The following is an 18,710-nucleotide window of genomic DNA, read 5'->3' on the forward strand; positions in this document are numbered from 1 at the left end:
CAATCAATCGAGCTTAACTGGTTCAATTGGTTTCTCTCAGCCTTAGCCATCTTGACTATTAAGTGTATAAAAGGCCCACTAGATTTGAGGCCTAGAACCTTCCATAACTTGTATTCAACTTTTAAAACCCTTTAAACAAATTTGGGAAATATTAAATTTAGGGTTTTTAATAAATAAATAAAAAACATGAAATCAATCCAATTTATAAAAGAATAAAATTGATTCAGGTACTTAAATGATTTTAAATGCTTAAATAAAAATGAAATGCATAATCATAATACACTAACAACCTTACAAACAAATCATAGACAAAGGGTCTTGATTGATCTTTTCTTTGAGATCTTCTCGTTTTTCTTGATTTCCCTTTATATATCTTTATTTGCTTTTTTGGATATATTCTTGCCTAAACATATTTAGGATAAATCATTAATTTAAAACATTGCTTTGCTATCACCAAAAACGAAATTAACCATACCTTGATTTTACAATCTCCCCATTTTTAAAGATGACAAACCCAAGGTTACTAAAAGGCTCCCTTTAAATATATGCTCCTTGATTTTTACAAAATATTCTAGTTTAAGAGCTTTAAAGAGTATGTTAAAGGTGCTAAAAAATAATATAACCAAACATAAATAGCATAAAGAGCAATTAAAAATTAGTAAGTTTTAAACATGACACATAATGCATGCATAAATGACCAATTAAGCATATAACATTGATATTGATAGGATTGCTAAAACAATATACTAACATTTTAGAATTGCTTCACCCCAAGTTAGCAACCTATTGTACTTTTTTATTTTTTTTATGTTATCAACAAAACGTCTCAATTAAGTATAGTGAGAGAATCATGATATCAATCAAGAATTGATTTTATAAATGCAAACATTAAGCGCATCATTTTTTTCATAGAAATATGTAAACACAATTAGGATAAATTATTAGTTCTGAACCTTTTATTATTATTATTATTATCATAACTAAGATTAACCAAGCCTTGATTTCACACCCTCCAAACAACTACCAGAGAGGTCATGTCATATTTCTAAGTCCATTCAATCGAGGTCATCTCTAAATATCCACTTAGGGCCATCTTGGGAACCTTTTTGTAAAATTTTGAAAAGATAAGAAATATTTTTTTTTCATAGTTTAGAAAGAGAACACAAGTAAATAAAGAAAAATCATCCACACTCACATCAACATAATATTTTCTTTCAAGGTTAGAGGTTTTAAAAAGACCAAATAAGTCTATATGTAGTAATTCTAAAGACCTTGATGTTGAATCAATATTTTTACTCTTGACAAATGTTTAAAAGATTATATTTTAATCATTTAACCAACAAAATATTTTCAAAAAGGAAGAGACACCATTACCAATATTCTCATGGCTAATAATATTTTCCATAACATTTTCTCCAAATGTCAACAATCTACCATTCTTTTGTTAAAGGTAGCAAACTTTGAAGGATCTTTAGTCATGTATCTTGGGCCCCACTATCCAAGAACCACTTATCTTTCTTTAGTATATTCATAATGCAAAAAAAATTGTTTTAGGCATTAATATCTTCCTAGGCTCTTAAGAGTTAATCTTTTTTTCTTTTAGAACTCAAATAACTTTAGAGGTAGAAGAGACATAAGAATATTTACTACGGTATAAGTGCTACTAATATGACTACTTCTCCCACAAAATTGCAAATGTTTGATAACTTATTACTTGAAGCCTTTTTTACAAAATAGTTCTTGTGGGGCCCTTATCCCACGTGTCCACCCACGAATGCTTCCATGCGTTTGTCTACGTGGTATCGTCCCAGCTAGGCCATGTGTTACTTCTTTCATCACTACTTGGACAATCTTCAAGGCATCTGGAGACATCCTGTTTGGACCATTTGCGTTGTTGAGTGGCCCACATCTCCTTGATAACCTCAAATCTTCTCTGATATACGAGACCATGCCTAACTGACACCAGATTGATTGATAAGACTCTTCCCATCCTCACGTCGGCTTCAGTAGATAGGCATGCTCAGTCTCATGCCATCAACAAGGTTGAAGGGACAACGAGTTGTATCATGATGCGCCGTTTGACACAACCCCCAGCTGCCTGCAAATGTGATGATTGCCTTGTCACTACTGCGCAATCATCACTACAAGGGCCAGCTCAGCATTACGGAGCCTAGCTCTACATCTGAACATTATAAAAACCCTACTGAAATAGAATAAAAGGGGAGGACACTGTGAGTTCTCTCACCTACTCTCTCTCTCTTTCTCTCTAAAGGTTTCCATTCTTCCTAACGTCTGACTTGGGCTTCGGAGGGTGTGTCCGAGCAACCCGTCTGGACATCTTTGTGTAAGGAAGCATAAGGCCCAGATTTCGGTAGCAGAGTGGGAGCTTTCTTTGCCATGTTTAAGAGAGGAATCCATCCTCAGTTGACAAGGTATCAACAGTTCTTATAATACTTTTAGTTTTTATGAGGCTTGTAACTTAATTCCTTTTTGTTAAATACACATTTTTTTTGCTTACTAAGATCATGTTATTCTTTTTCCCATTTGAAAATTTTGAGAGACAAGTAGTTAACTATTCATTTTTCTTTCTAAGATATCATTTTCATTTTCAAGAGAAACCTTTACTTTCTCACAAATTTTAAAATTTTCTTTTTTAAAAAAATAAAAAAATAAAATATAAAAAATCATCAAGCTCTCTTTGAAGAGTGGAGACAATTTTTTTGAGAAAGACATTTTTCAAATATTTTTTTAAATCATTATATAATTTTTTAAAAGTCTCTTATAACTACTCAATATAAATTTTATCAGAGTTTACCTTAACCTCATTCTCTTTAATTGTCATGAAGAATGTATTAACTACTTCATTTTCATTTTTCTTCATCAAGTGATTCTTCTTTACTATTAATCTAAGTGGCTTTCATTTTTTTTATCCCTCCCTTTCTTAACATCACTTTTTAGGAGAAGATGATCTTAATGTGACCTTGTTCCTTGTATTTGTAGCATGTAGTGTCTTTATTCTCTTGATCTCCACTTGATGATTTTTTTCTTTCATTAAAGTTTTCTTTCCTTACTCTTTTTAAAAACCTCTTGAATTTTCTTGTAATGAGAGAGCACAATCTTCATTTTCCTTACTTTCCTTACTGTTTTGATAATTATTTGTTAACATTTTAAGTGTGTTCTTTTTCTTCTTGTTATCTTCAACTTCTTAGTGACTTTTTATAATAACCATCTCATAAGTGACCCAATAAGTTCTTTAAGTAGTAGCTTTGTGAGGTCTTTGACTTCTTCTATGATAGTGATTGTTGCCTCTCATTGCTTTGGTAGATATCTTAGAATCTTCATTACTCTTTTTAATTTAATGTGGACCTTCCCAAGGTTTATTGACTATTTCAATGTGGGTAAATATCTTAATAATGGTATCGTTATCTTTCATCTTAAACAATTCATAATTATCCACAATTAAATTTATTTTGAATTATTTCACTTGATTGATACCCTTATGAGTAACCTCAAGTAACCACCCACATATCCTTAGTTAATTTAAAATGACAAGCTATATTGTATTTATTCTTATCTATGGCACAATGGCGGTAATAGATAGTCTTATCATTCAATTAAAATCGCATTGTCAATTTTGATAGAAACATGAGAACCATTTTGAATGATTTCCTATAAGTCATAATTAATTGATCATTTTAAAAACTAAATCATTTTATTTTTCTAGTAGTTATGATCACTTTCAAAATAGAAAATGGGTCTACTAATAGAGTACCCCCTATAATTGATAAGCTTGATGGTTTGTTATTTCCCTACAAAAGGTCTTACTTTGATAGCAAATATGAAAACAACTATTAATAAACCTAATGTAATCACCTAATTATAAGGAGTGAATTAGGCGATCGTCTCTCTTTCAAAATTTTATGCCAAACTCAAGATTATGAGATTAAATTAATAGAACAACAACGGATAACAATTAATGTATTAAGGTAAATGAAAAGGAGAAGAAGCTACAAACTTGATATAGGTAGTTTAGTACCAAGCTAGCCTACAAAACAAGCAAGCCTTGAGGCTTATCCACTAAACAAGGATTCTCCTTAAACTAAGGACTCCTTCAAATTTACATTTGGTTTTAAGTATCAATGAATTTTTACAATTTTTTTCAACTGCTCTCATAAATGCTTTCACACTTTTTCATACAAAAGAAATTGAATTTGGTGGAAGTAAATAAATACCTTTGTAAATTACAAGTAAAAAAGATGGCTAGTTCAAAGGTATAGTCAATGAGAATATACAAGTAGGTAGTAAATAGACCATCAAAGGATTAATAATTTAATGATGAATTACGAATAATGATATGTAGGTGTTAGGTTGTTCACATATGGCATTTTAAAGGTTTAAAATATGAAGCTTTTACACAAACTAGCTATTGGACATAGAGTTCTGCTATGTTAATCAACCACATGGTCAACTATTTGATTAGTTGTTAGCATTAAATGAGGGTTGCAAGTAACTATTGAGTAGAATGACTTAAATAGTTGAACAACTAGTCAACTAGTGATGCAATCAACTCTTCAACCATTTGCTACAAGATAGGTTAACCAAAATACTCTTAGTTATATCATAAAAGGCTTAAGAAAACCTAACATGTTGTTTAGTGGGACAAACTAAACTGCAAACCAAGGGTAGACTTTACAAATCAAAATAAACTTAAACTATGACAATTGTCTTAAAATAAATTATAGTTAAATAAGGGTCATGTGGGCTTTTCTACACAATATACCTTCAAACAATGATAAAGAGCACTCATAATACAAGACATATAACTTACTCTTCACAGTATGCAAATTCCCCATAAACTGGTATTTATAATCTAATAAGGTAAATATTATTAGTCTCTCAATATTACATTTCCAATCTTTAAGTTTTAAATCCTCCTATTATATGTTTAACTGACATATTGTAACTTACAAAGAGCATATGTCAAATTCAAATTAAGAAACTAATACGATTATTAATTTTCCAAACACACATTCTTAAAATCATTCAAAGGAACGCACTATTTCAATCCTTTGAGATATCATGATACCTCTATTGATAATTTTTATTACAACCAGCTTCTATTAAGAATAACACAATCCATAGAGAATATACAACCACCTGTAAATAAAGGTCATTGCAAACTTTAGAATAAATTTAGTAGCCTTTTAAGGTTGAGAGACCCTATAATATAACTTGGTTAGATCATGACTATCTGATAACCAATATTATGACATATTATAGATCTTCTCTAATGTGTAACCATACATACTAATGCACTTACCATAAGAACTTTATCTTGATAACTAAGACTAATTATTCCTCTAATTAGTAGGTAATACACCCTCAAATGAATTACCTAAGTCTATAAACTAGTTATGAATTAATTATCTACTTGTAAGGAACCTATGACTTGGATCTTTTATATAGTTTCTAATACAAGATAATAATGTACAATGCAAGAGATGTCTAGCCAAAATGTTCAAAAGGTATAATACATGAATAGAATAATAAAACATCATGCTATACTTTTAAGGACTTTATCCTAATATCAACCATTTTCTTTGAATAGTCGATGCCAGATTTACAACCATCCATTTACCAACATCCACATCTATAATCTTATATAAATTAAACTTAATCTAGGTTAAAAACTATAAATGATTGGTATTGCATTTGAAAAAACAAAAAGTAAAAATAAATCTTGATTGCCAATTCCAAGGCTATAATTTCTATTAAATTTTTTTATTTTGAAACCCTTTTCATTAACTTAAAATCTATTTGATAATAATTTTAAAAAACATTTTTAACTTTTTTAATATTTTAAAATTTTTTATTTTCAAGTATTAAAGAGATTAATAATACTTATAAGAATCATTATCAAACACACTCTTAATCATTAAAGAATCCACATTAAGAGTAGTTTTACAATGCAATGATGAAAGACTTATGCATATCAACATGGCTATCGGTTACAAGAGTATATTGATGTGCATCGTGCAAGGCTAGTTGTATAAACTTAAAAAGCTTCAAATTTCCTACTAGCCTACTGTAGAGCTCCGAATCCCGACAAGTTTGTTTTCAACTCTGGAACTAGGAATCCACCCCCCCCCCCCCCCCCCCCCCCCCCCCCCCCCCCCCGCACATGAAAAATGGGATATCAGGCATCATTATTTAAATAATTCGTTCTTCCCCCTTGAAAAATATCACCAGTGGAAAACCCATCATCATCCTTCCACACTACCGCCATACCAGAACCCTCCTTCCTTTCTCCCCCAGGGCGCTCCCAAAATTAGGGTTTCCACAGAAATGTCGACTTTCTTTGCATTTCACACTTCTCCGCTCCACCTCTCTCCCTTCCCTCACCGGACCCCAATTCGGACCCCTATTCTTCATCCCTCTCACTTTCCGGGGTTACCTAATCGCCGCTCACTCGGTGTAGCCAGGTTCGGATTCAGGCCTTTCCATTCCGATGGTGCCGACGCTGTTATTGGGGACCTCTTTGGTAGAGTGGAAACCCTTCTTTATACGATTGCCGATGCCGCCGTGTCGGCTAGTGACGGTAAACAGAGCGGCGACTGGCTTTCTGGGATTACTAATTATATGGAGACTGTTTTGAAGGTATGTGTTTAGCTGTTCTTCGTTTATTTTTGGGGATTTAAATTTAAAGCATGACGTATATAGTTGTGCAAACAAGCACGAAGAAAGATTTGACGAGATAATCATGGTAAGACCCCAATTCTATTACAGTTTCCACCTTCGATGAAGGATGGTATATTGCCAAATACCCCCTTAACTTGATTTGAGAGTTGTGAATAGTAATTGAATAGTCAAACATCTGTTGCATCTCCATTTGCCAACTGTACTGTTACATCTGAAAATACGATCCCCAGAATGTACTGAAACCTTGGGTTGATAAGCTTATTTGGTATGAAATGCCGGAGCTCTCTATAACACAATTTAGGCTGTTCGGTTTAGACGTCCTGCATTGCATGACATGGAAAAGGCCAGGATATGATACCTCAAGGGTATGCATTGTTACTATAGAGAAAAGGAAGTTTTGTCGGTTGGAGGTGAGCCAAGGAGGGAGATGGCTCTTTCTTTGCACTTCATATTATTTTTTTATTTTTTATTATTTTGATAGATAAGAAGCAATTGTATTGAAAAATGCCAAAAAGTATGTGTAAACATCTCTATTACTATTCATGACCCTAGCACCATGGGTATGCTATGAACTCAACCAATGACCATGAAGTTGCACCTGTTTTGAATCTGGTGGACCCATAGAGATAGGAGTTGTTTTGAACTCAGGAACATTTCTCACTTAAGTATGGTCTTAACAAATTTTTAGACATTAGTAGTTTGGAAGTACCATTCTAAATGGTTCTGCATTCAGCAGGGTTGCCAATTTCTGCCCATTGAAAACTACTGCCTTATTGTTAGGCCTCTAAGACTCAAATCAGTGCCTATATGCACATGTGCTAGGAACAATCAAAATCTAATACCCATGACTTTGGAAAATGATTATCTAATGTAGAAACTGATGAACCCCATCTTTTTTCTGCTAAATCCCTCTCTTTCTGTGGACTCTCTGAAAGATTTTCAATGTCCTCTCTACTTCAAGTGTTTCTCTTTCTTTGCTTTCTGTTCATTTCCAAATGTACTCATGGCGAAATGGTAGATCATATTTGCTGTTTCTTCTCTTTAAACTGGATCAATGATTTCCAGCTTTTCTGGTCTCAATCTCTTGATCTTCCAATTGTTTGCACATGCTTTAGTCCTTCCTTTTGGGAATTATTAGTGGTGCAAGGTTTGACTGGTAAGCCTGAGAACTGAACCAACCCAACATTAATGAGTTGGATTGGTTCCCTTATCTAGGGCATTCCGTCCAGTCCTAGTTTCATCCAGTGTAGAATCAAACACAGCTTTGGTTTTGAGCCAACCCTAGAACCAGACCCTAAGCACTATTACTGAGAATACTTTATAGCGTGCTCATTCATACTCTTGATAACTGACAGGAAAAGAATATCATGAACCCACTACTTTTGTGAACAGACTAGGGGCTCGTGACTGGTCCCTGGCAATTTCTCTTCTATTATCAAAGCTGTTCATGAAGATAAAATATATAAAGGAAATTCCCAAATATGACATCCCTAGTAAAACCTTAATTGGGCAACAGTTGTTGTGATTGAGATTTTAATATGTTGATCATATTGGATATGAGATTAACAAATTTTGTCAACTTCAGGTTTTGAAGGGTGGCCTTTCTACTTTACATGTTCCCTATGCCTATGGTTTTGCTATTATACTTCTCACTGTTCTTGTTAAGGCTGCCACATTTCCTCTGACAAAGAAGCAGGTTCGTAGAGGAAATTTTTTTCTCCATTAGTTTTTATTATGGCAATTTTAACCAAGATTCATCAAACTTTTTATCTATGTGCTAATGCAGTTTTATTCTGTGTATTGACAGGTTGAACATTGTGATCCCTATATATTTATTCTTTTTTCCTCTTTTAGTTCATCACAGTTGAAGATCTTGTTTGTGTCATAGCCCCAATAATCTAAATGTATATGTAGGTAGAATCTGCAATGGCTATGCGATCTTTTCAGCCTCAAATAAAGGCTATTCAGCAACGATATGCTGGAGATCAGGTGAAAATTTGCCCTGCCCTGTCCTTTGGAAATGTCTTCTTTAAAGCATGACTTATCTGTATGGTTTGTGGTTTACACTTGAAAGTTTGTTAATGCACTAACAACACTCTTTTTATGTGGGGTGGTTTGGGTTAGCATGTTGCAATTTACTTATGAGAACCAATGGAATTAACAAAAGTTTCCAGCAATGTAAACAATGCATATACCCTGCTTATATTAAACGGTTTTACTTGCAGCTGGTTAGCTGAAATTATGACTAGCCTAGCTTTGAGTTTTAAACCCTGGATTTATTTATGCTAAGAAATGAAATTGAAGAATGCATCTGATGAGCCCTGCCTACTATCACAAAAATGCAAAACAACAACAACAACGAAAAAAAAAAGGAAAGAAAGAAAGAAAGAAAATACATCTGATGATCCTACCATGGTTCTAGATCAAGCATGTGGAACTGCCCAATTGTATAAACTAGCTAGCATAAACTTGTTCAAACTGTGATACTTTTATGTACTTGCAGGAGAGAATTCAACTTGAAACTGCTCGACTGTATAAACTAGCTGGCATAAACCCATTAGCAGGTATTAATATTACATTTCGCTTTTAGTTGCTATACCATTTGAAATTCCCTTGTTATTGAGTTTTGTTTGTGCTTGCATGGATGTGATCACATGATTCACACATATGCCATTGAGAATGTTTCCTCCATTTATTAATAAAGTTGTGCTAATAGTAACCTGGCGTTTGATGCAATAAGACCCTCTGTGGGTGACTAGAAGACTAGAATGGGTGTACTGGGAAGGGGTTATTCTCTTCTTGGTAATGGGGTTCCCAACAATTGGATATCGAAATTGTCATTCCCATTCTCAGCATTGGGCAAGCCTAGAATTTCTTCTTGGAAACAAACTTTACATTGTCTTTCAAAAATTTCTATTCCTTGTGGAAAATATTGTCCTAATCTCTTGCCCAATTCTCCACAATTCTAAAACAAACCCAATCCAATAACTTTTAAAGGTTTTAACCCCAAATTGAAACCCTAAAAGAAGATAAAGGAGTAATCAAGAAGTAGGATGTCTGATTTGTTGGCTAAAGAAACTGCAGGGTCAGAAATGCCTGATCTGAATGAAAATACAATTTTCTTCCTGGTTCTGTTTTCTTTGTTATGAAACAAACATTAATTTCATGTTTTTCTCTTTTTGCCAGGATGCCTGCCAACACTGGCCACAATTCCAGTATGGATTGGCCTTTATAGAGCCCTTTCCAATGTGGCAGATGAGGTAGCATTTCATTTATGTTGATTTATGATTGTTTTTTTTTCTAAACTATTTCTGCTTATATTTGTTTTTTCCTTTCTAAATGTTTTCCACTTCTAATTAAATGTTCTATTCAAATTTTAAGGGACTTCTAACAGAAGGCTTCTTTTGGATACCCTCCCTTTCTGGTCCAACTACGATTGCTGCTCGGCAAAATGGCAGTGGTATCTCTTGGCTTTTCCCTTTTGTAGTAAGTGCCTTAACCATCTCTTTTTTTTTGGATAACCATGCAAAAAAGATATATTAACAGCGCCTATCAAAAAAGCACGCCAACTTACATGGGTCATATACAAGGGCACCAAAAGGGAATAGCAAAGTAAAAGCAAACAAAAAAAAAAAAAAAAAAAAAAAACACCCTCCACTTACAAAACACCCAACCAATTGATTAAGTGTTCCATAGACATTGTCACTTCATTTAAGCCCACCCTCATCCACTCCAAAAGTAACATCCTAGAACCACCTCTTATTTCTCTACTTCCAAATTGTCCAAAATCCACACAAGGGGGGTCGCCCTCCATGCTTTCATTCTTCTCTTCCCTACAAAAGATCCCTACTAACTTAAAAGGGTCCCTTTAACTAAAGCTGACATCACCCATTCTACCTCAAATGATGAGAAAATTAGCAGCCACAAGATTCTTGTCTTTGTACAATGAAGCAAGAGATGGTCTCTTCCTCATTTTTACATAATAAGCATCTGTTCACCAAAGTTGAACCAAAACATATGTTCTTCCTCATTTAGCTAATCTATGGTGAGGATCTTGCCCCAAGCTGCTTTGCATGCAAAAAATCCACTTTCTTTGGTACCTAAGGGTTCCTATAATAACTTTCAGAAGGCATCATATCTCCTTGACAACATATAGGGATTTTACCGAAAACATACCACTCCTTGATTCTAACCAAACCACCCTATTTCCATCATTCCTGCTAGCCACCTTTTATTTGCAATCTTAAAAGGAATTCCTCCATACTTTTGAGTTCCTAATCATGCCACTGTCTTACAAAACAAGAGCTCCAACAACCCCTTTTCCTTGATTGCTCTCACACATCTGCTACCCAACCAGATGTTGATGGCAAGCTCAACACAAATTATATTGATGGCAATTCGGATTAGAAGTCTTTTAGTTTTAAGGAGAGCATCATATGATACAATCTATTAAGAAATCTTACAATCAATTAGTGGAGCCAGAAATTTAATAGGAAGGGGGCATCCTTTGCAATAATAGCAGGATAAAAAATTTAAATCAGTAAAAAATATAAAAACTTAAAATTAATTCATGATACTTCTATTCCAAAAATTAATGATTATTATACACAAGAGTTTATAACAAACAAAAGATTAATGTTATTAAGTACATTTTTCCATATATATATAAGTTATTCTTTATTGATTGATTTTTATTTGAGTGCACATTAATTTTAAGAAATTCAATAATTTCATTAAGAAATTTAGTTTTAAATTAAAAAAAAAATTATTATATAAAAAGATATTGGAGAGGGAAAAAAATAAATAAGAAGAAGAAATCTCTGATTATTCTTTTAGAAATGGTGAAATCACTAAAAATTAAGTCATGAAAAATTAGGGAGATAAGGTTTTTGTTTTTTTTTTGCCATTCTTAGAGTTCTTTTTTTTTTTTTTTGGAAACATAATTTGAAATAACTTGGAAAACTTGCTTAATTGAAAATTTTATTTTATCTTAGTATTAAAAATACGTGAACAACAATGACTTAAAATAAAAAATTTAGCTTATTGGACGTAATTTAATTTTAATTTTAATTTTTAAGATTTCAGATTTGTTTCTCTATCTCAAATTGGAAATAAGGCTTTTAGGACCGATGGGCATGTGCTCCCCCAGGACCCAAGGTGGCTCCACCACTGTTGCAATCTATATTTTATATAGTCCGCCCCCCCTCTTTTTTTCTTTCTTTCTTTTTTACCTGGTGCTAGGTTCAGAATGCTGACAAACTGCTAGCTATCTCATATGTCATGGAACTATTTCTTATTGTTGATATTTGAATTTTTTCCACAGGATGGTCATCCACCCCTTGGATGGTCGGATACCTTGGCCTATCTCGTCTTGCCTATGTTGCTGATTGTTTCACAGTACATATCTGTCCAAATCATGCAATCATCACAGGTCATTCATTTGTACATTGAAAAAAAATTATTATTTTTAATCTTTTTATGTTTCTTTTACTACATGCTTATACCTATACTGTACAGTGCCAGATGGATTTATTTGTTATACTTGTCTGTGTTTTTATTTTAATTTTAATTCTTCATTATTTCAATTTTTATATTTTTAAACAATAAATTGTTTGAGACCTTATCCTTACTGTAAAAACATTTTAAAAGGAATGACTTCCGTTTAGGTGCAGGAACTGGACTTTAACTGGCTTAAACTGTGTTGCCAACATGGTGCTAGACATATTGATTGTTTAGAATGATATGAGGCCAAGGAATGCCTTCAGTGTTTTCTGGTGTAATTCATGTGCCAAGCATTCTAATCCTGAATGCGCTTTAATGATGCAAGCATGGAAAGGTTACATGCTTTGTGAATAAGCTTGAAAGATTGTGTTATATTGCAATTTCTTGAGTCAAAAGATGAGAATAATTTTAAATTTTGATTTTTATAATGTGTGAGATTATGAAATTTTTTTCAATTTATGTAACTCAGTTTGCATGGTTCTCCAATTTTCTTGGTCAATTTCTTTTCTAATCCTCTTTAGCCAAAGCAATCATTCTTAAGTTTCTAGTTTCAGTTAATCTGGTCAGTATATAAAATCTTTGTATGAATGTACAATTTTACTTGTATAGATGGGTAGAACACATGCAGCCATAAAATTTATATAAATACTTCAAATCTATCTCAGATTTTGCTGTATAATTTGATTTGCAAACTTGGTAAACTTCCAAATAATTTATTTTCTTGAATAATTTTCAATCACACACTCAGACATTAACCTTTGCCAAACTAATATCTGAACATTCCATGGAAACAATGATTTGTGATAAAAACACTTAGCTAAATGGATTCTGGATTAACTTTAGATTTGAACTTTTTTTTTTCCCTTTTCTTTTTTTTCTTTTTTTAATTTTTAAATTGAGCAATGGCAACTTCTTGGACATCTGAAGGGTGTCCCAGAATTGGAGTTGGAAACCATGATTGGTTTATCACAGGTGTAATAATTTTGTTTACATTATGCAACCAATAATATGATAATAAAAGTCCAAAATCATGATTTGTATTTATTTATACTTGTACTTTATACGTTTGTTCCATGTATTTTGAGTAGTCCATAGGTGGACTGGAGTTTGGTCAGGGTTCAAAGTATTGGCCGAGTCTGGTGCGACTCGGCTGAGTCGTATCCGCCTCGACACTTATCGCGATGAGACCGATACCAGATACAGTATAATGCACGAACTCGGCTGACTCGTCTGAGTTTCCAAGTTAACTTGATTGACTCGGTTAGGTTATAGAGAATTTTCAAAATTTTCATATAAAAATAAAAATAAAAATCAGAGATTGCCCTTTCAAAAGCAAACACCTATTCTGAAATTTTAAACCATCAATGAGAAGATCAAAGAAGACGAAGAAGAAAAAACCCAACCCATGACCTGTTCGGCAATAAGCGGAGAAACCACCGAAGGATGAGGGCATGATTTAGGATTTACTTACCTAATTTTCCTCAAAATCGAGCATTACTGGAGGGTAGAGCTTTGGTGTTGGCGGTGGCAACTCATCAAGTGGATTGAATCTTTCACCGGCGACGTCGACAAGACAACCCCCTCACAGTCAGATTGCTCCCCCTCCCGTGTTAGGTCTTGCACAGTTGCAAATTTGCGATTGCAGGTGGTGTCGTCTGTTGTGGGTCTTGACAGCAATGGTGGCGTGCAAGGGTGGGAGATTGGGAGCTCAAATTAGTAAAGTAAAAAACTGTCTTTTGTATGGATTTACATGGAGAATTGAGTCCCCGATTTACATGGAAAATACCTTTCATATAAACACTTTAATATGATTTAATAGTAACATACTAGGAGAATTGAGTACCCGATTTGCTAAAGTAAAATGATATGAAAGGTATAGATGGGGTTTAATGATAAATTAAAGTGTTTATATGGCAAAGTGAGAATTAAATCCTCAATTTTTAATATTATCACAAATAACTTTGAGCTAAATGTGAAAAAAAATTGTTTTATTAAAATTTTCAGCTTATTTAATTATATCTATTTTATTTTTTAATTTATATGATATTTTTATAATTTTTTGAAAATTTTAATTATCTTATTTTACGTATCGCCCGATACCGAACCGAGACACCAAGATCGATATGTCTCGTGACCCTCCGAGTCAATGGCCAATGCCGCGACTTTGAACCATGAGTTTGGTTGAGTGACTTTCTTTCTTTCTTTGTTCTCTTTATTTTATTTTATTTTTTTAAATTACTTGAGCTGGTTGGAGGTCCCCATAGGATGACTAGGTAAAAAAGGAAGATTGTTAGTCACTTCCACAAGATTGATGTATCATCCATTTTCTCCTTGGTACCCTTGCCCAGGTCTCTGATAAACTCGGGCTTCTCTCTTTTGAATTGTTTTGCTCTTGTTTTTTCTTTCTGATATATTCTATTTTCAATTATCTTTTCAGATTTCAACAATTCAATTTGTTGGTTGTTTGTGAGTTCATCATAAATGTTTAGAAAGTACTGAAAAAATCTTTTAATTATTTTGGTTCCTTCACTTAGTTCAGGTGTTTAAATGGTATTATAATATTCAATTTTTAATGATCCGAGAAATACAGGTTTTAGGTCTCTGAATTCATCATTCATTAATGTTTAACATGAGCTGTTAACTTTCAGAGTAATGATCCAAGCCTGAAGACTTCTCAAGCACTGACCAAGTTTCTCCCCTTAATGATCGGCTATTTTGCCCTTTCAGTTCCATCTGGGTTAAGCCTTTATTGGTGAGCAGCTGTTAAGCCCTCTTGAGCATTGCAACATCTCAATAAGAACGTTTCTGCTCATATTTAATTTTAAATTTAGCCCCTTCTTTAGAAGTTGCTTATACTTTTGAATAGATATAAACCTGTTACCCTATTTTTTATTCAAATAGAATTTCACTTATCATGTGTGGGTATTAGAGAAATGTCACATTTTTATTTTGTGCTTTATACAGGTTCACAAATAATATCTTGAGCACAGCGCAACAAGTATGGCTTCAAAAGTTAGGAGGTGCACAAATTCCAGTGAAGCAGTTCAGTGATGATATTGAAAAGGAGGAGCTATCCCAGATTCAGAAACCTGTTTTTGAAATAAACTCAACCAAAAAGGAGCCCAAACAAACAGAAAAGTTAACATCAGAGGGGCTACGGCCTGGTGAAAGGTGAAGATTCATTGCTTACTATTAATCACTATGTTCTCGGTATAACTACAGTTATTTTTGGGGACCTTAAAAATTACTGTTGTTTGTGGACTTAAGCTGTTGGTGTTCTCCAGATTTAAACAGATTAAGGAGCAAGAGGCAAGGAGAAAGCAGCAAAGGGAAGAAGAAAAGACGAAAGCTGAAGAGGCAGCCGCAAATAGAATACCAACAACAAATGGAGGCTATAAGAATGAGGCTAATTCAACTAAAAGGGAATATAGGACTGGAGGTGATTTAGTTGATGGTGGGAATGACAGTTTTCAGCCCTTAACTACCACTCACAATTCATCCAATATTGAGGTAGTGGTAAATGATGAGCTCTCTAATGAGGACTCAAAAGATGAACAGAAGATGTATGTCACCAGGACAGAAAGCAGTGAAAACTCTGTTAATTATGAGGTAGATGTGAGGGATGAGCAGCATATTAATGGAAAGCTAGAAAAGGTATCTGTTGCAAGTATGCTTCAAAATATATAATTTGCATTTTATTCATCATTGGATTAGATTTAGGAAGGAAAAAAAATGTTTGATTACCTGCTGTATTGATGTTGGCTTGACTTAATGTATTTTGTCTGTTTACCTCCATTGCGCCTTGCATGCTGTGATCTGCATAACATTTTTATGAATTTCTTTTGCTTTTTGTAAATATTTTAAGCTACTTCCTCTCATGGCATTAGTAGATGTATTTATGCTAAAGTTTGGATTAGTTGTCAGTATATGCAAAACAGGAAGGGGGCTGAATGCATTCCCCAGAATATGCACTGACACGATTCCTTTTTAACAAGGGATTGTATGTTCATAATCCAGCATCTATTTAACATTCCAAAGGGACTTAGAATTATTCTCAAGTTCACTAGTAGGGCAACAATGCATGAGCATTAATGGGGCTGATAATGAGGATCTTGCTTGATAGGGAGTTTGCCAGACAATTTTTCTTGTATGCTTTGTGGTGAGCATCTTCATGAATTTGATGAGGTGCTAATGGTAGTATTGGTTTCTAATCAAACTTCATATTCAGAGTCAAGATGACCAAGGGGCTTCTGCTGGAGACTTTCATTTACATCATTTATCTAGAACCTTTTTCAAGTTTAATACTAGTTTATTGGGCTGAATCTTAATCGTGTTTTATGTTTTATTTTATTTATTTATTTATTTTGTCCTTTTTATTTTGGGAATCATATATTGTTTAACAGGAAGTTCATTATGGGGATGACAACATTTCCTCTTTATTGTTTATGGAAGTTTGGTATAGGGAGAACAACATTTCCTCTTTTCTGTTTATTTAATTATTTTAGTCTAATTGAAATGCACAATGTTAGACTGATTTGAGTGAGTTATAGACTGATTTTTCATCAAATTGCTAATTTCGCAATATTTCAGGAAGTGATTGAAGTATGTACGGATAACAAACCTTCTGGGGAAGAGACATTGCAACCGAGAAGAGAGCAACCCACTGAAAGGGAAGAAGTATAGTCATAATGGTATGACCATACTCTAGTTTGAAGTCAACAAGATTCATATACTGTCCTCGCTTTGTGTGGAACACATTCAACATCTCAAACATATGAAACGGAGTAGTTCTTCATTGGTGAGTTCTCGGGGCCAAGGTGGAAATTACTGCAATCAGATGATTGTTGGGATTATAAAATTTTTTGGGTCCTTTTAGTTATGGCAGGAAACGTAAATTAGTGATGTCAAGGGATGATTATTGGGATTGATAAGATTTTTAGGTTTCATGTAGCTGTGTAGCAGAAAGCTTAAGTGCTCTTATAGATAATTGTTGGGATTAATAAGATTATAAGGTCTCATGTAGCTGTAGCTCTAATGTGAAGACGGTCTGCAGTTTGTATCAGTGACTATTCTATTTCTTTCCTTGTTAGCCATACTTGTTCTGTATCTGGAACGGATACTTACTTTCAGCATGCAAGCAAAAAGAAATATAAGGAGCATGTGCCATAATTCCCTTGGCTGTCAAATTCAGCTTGAATTTAGTTTTGTTTTCCTATATTTTCATATGGGGATTTTATTATCTATTTTATTTTTTGAGATGTAGCAGCAGTCCAAAGCAAACATAAATCTTCTCCTATACAGCATGTAAATGAGAAATACTTATTCATGTGAGGGAGCATTCTGCAAGAACTAGGATAATAGATGGTTTGGGAAATGGCTTGTTGAGTTATTTTGCACATTGAGCAAGTACCATGCTGGATGAGAAGTGTATACTTTTTCTTTGGCTCAATGGATATGATCAGAAGAGCTGAGATGGCTAGAATGACCACCGAGCAAACCTCCATCATCATGCCAGCGGCCAGAAAATTCATTTATAACCCCTGATGGGCAAGCTGTGAGTAGAATGATTTCACACAGGTAACTTTGTTTTCACAGTAATTCATAATTGTCATCTGGGCAATCTTTGGTTGATTTCCGTAGGATTGCTATTTGGAGTCAGCCCTTCGATTATAATTTACTATCTTTCTTGGTCACGAGTTCTGAGGATGATTTGTTGAATTGATTGACGATTTCTTTATTGAAGAAAGTTTCTCTGACCAAAAATCAGCTCAGCATCTCCATCAATATGACGAAGACAAGTGTATTTTCATTTTCTTTGCAGTAAGGCGTTTAAAATTTCCTCAATTATTGAAATTAATCTTAGATGTAACACGGCTAAGATATTAGACGTACGGTATCCGTATGACCATCAGAACAACGTATGGCCAAGCAACCTATAACAGGAATATGTCAGTATTGGAATGGGGTTGTGATGGGCCCCTGGCCTCATTTCTTTCTTACTGAGGTGGAGCTCGGCGAAAGGGCCCACATAATTATGAGATAAATCCCCTTAAACCATTGTTTCCTACATGATTATGGAATGGAAAGGATGTTGGTGAAGCATAAAAAGGCGATTTGCAGAAGGTTGTAAAGTGCTTTCACCAGTAGGTCCCACATAATGCCAATTCTATGCTGTCTTCTTCAATTCCCAAGTGGAAGTAATGTGAGTGTAACACGTAACATACTCGAATCTTTCATAAATAAATAAATAAATAAACATTTATTTATGGGCCTAAATCTCTATGGGTTTGTCCCTGTCAATTGCTATGATGAAGTCCAGGTACAAAGCCCAAATGGTGTCGTAGGACAGACTAATTCCACTGAAAATCCTGGAAACCATAACCTAATGACAGAATAAATTAATCCATAATGGGTCTCGGTGGGTGCAATACAAATAAAGTAGCTACACGCCTTGTCGTACACGTAAAACCCAATCTTGCATAAGTTTCTTCTTTTAGTTATTATTATTA

At 33.9% G+C, this 18,710-nt stretch overlaps 1 protein-coding gene across 1 annotated transcript; it reads left to right on the top strand.

Moving 5' to 3' along the window:
* Positions 1–6,176: 6,176 nt before the first annotated feature.
* On the top strand, positions 6,177–17,402 carry LOC117918775 (ALBINO3-like protein 1, chloroplastic). Its single transcript, XM_034835667.1, has 11 exons — positions 6,177–6,657; positions 8,285–8,395; positions 8,614–8,688; positions 9,203–9,263; positions 9,886–9,959; positions 10,081–10,185; positions 12,023–12,130; positions 14,850–14,953; positions 15,166–15,372; positions 15,486–15,855; positions 16,792–17,402. The coding sequence occupies exons 1-11, from the start codon at positions 6,346–6,348 to the stop codon at positions 16,882–16,884; spliced, it is 1,620 nt and encodes a 539-aa protein (XP_034691558.1). The 5' UTR covers positions 6,177–6,345; the 3' UTR covers positions 16,885–17,402.
* Positions 17,403–18,710: the final 1,308 nt, after the last annotated feature.

This window comes from Vitis riparia, chromosome 1 (genome assembly GCF_004353265.1).
Source record: "Vitis riparia cultivar Riparia Gloire de Montpellier isolate 1030 chromosome 1, EGFV_Vit.rip_1.0, whole genome shotgun sequence".
Classification (NCBI taxonomy): domain Eukaryota; kingdom Viridiplantae; phylum Streptophyta; class Magnoliopsida; order Vitales; family Vitaceae; genus Vitis; species Vitis riparia.

Bases quoted from the DNA above. Each gene is read 5' to 3' on its own strand.
- LOC117918775 (XM_034835667.1), top strand. From the start codon at position 6,346: ATGTCGACTTTCTTTGCATTTCACACTTCTCCGCTCCACCTCTCTCCC. The intron at 9,960-10,080 runs GTAGCATTTCAT...TCAAATTTTAAG, and splicing joins TTTCCAATGTGGCAGATGAG to GGACTTCTAACAGAAGGCTT. The intron at 15,373-15,485 runs GTGAAGATTCAT...GGTGTTCTCCAG, and splicing joins GGGCTACGGCCTGGTGAAAG to ATTTAAACAGATTAAGGAGC.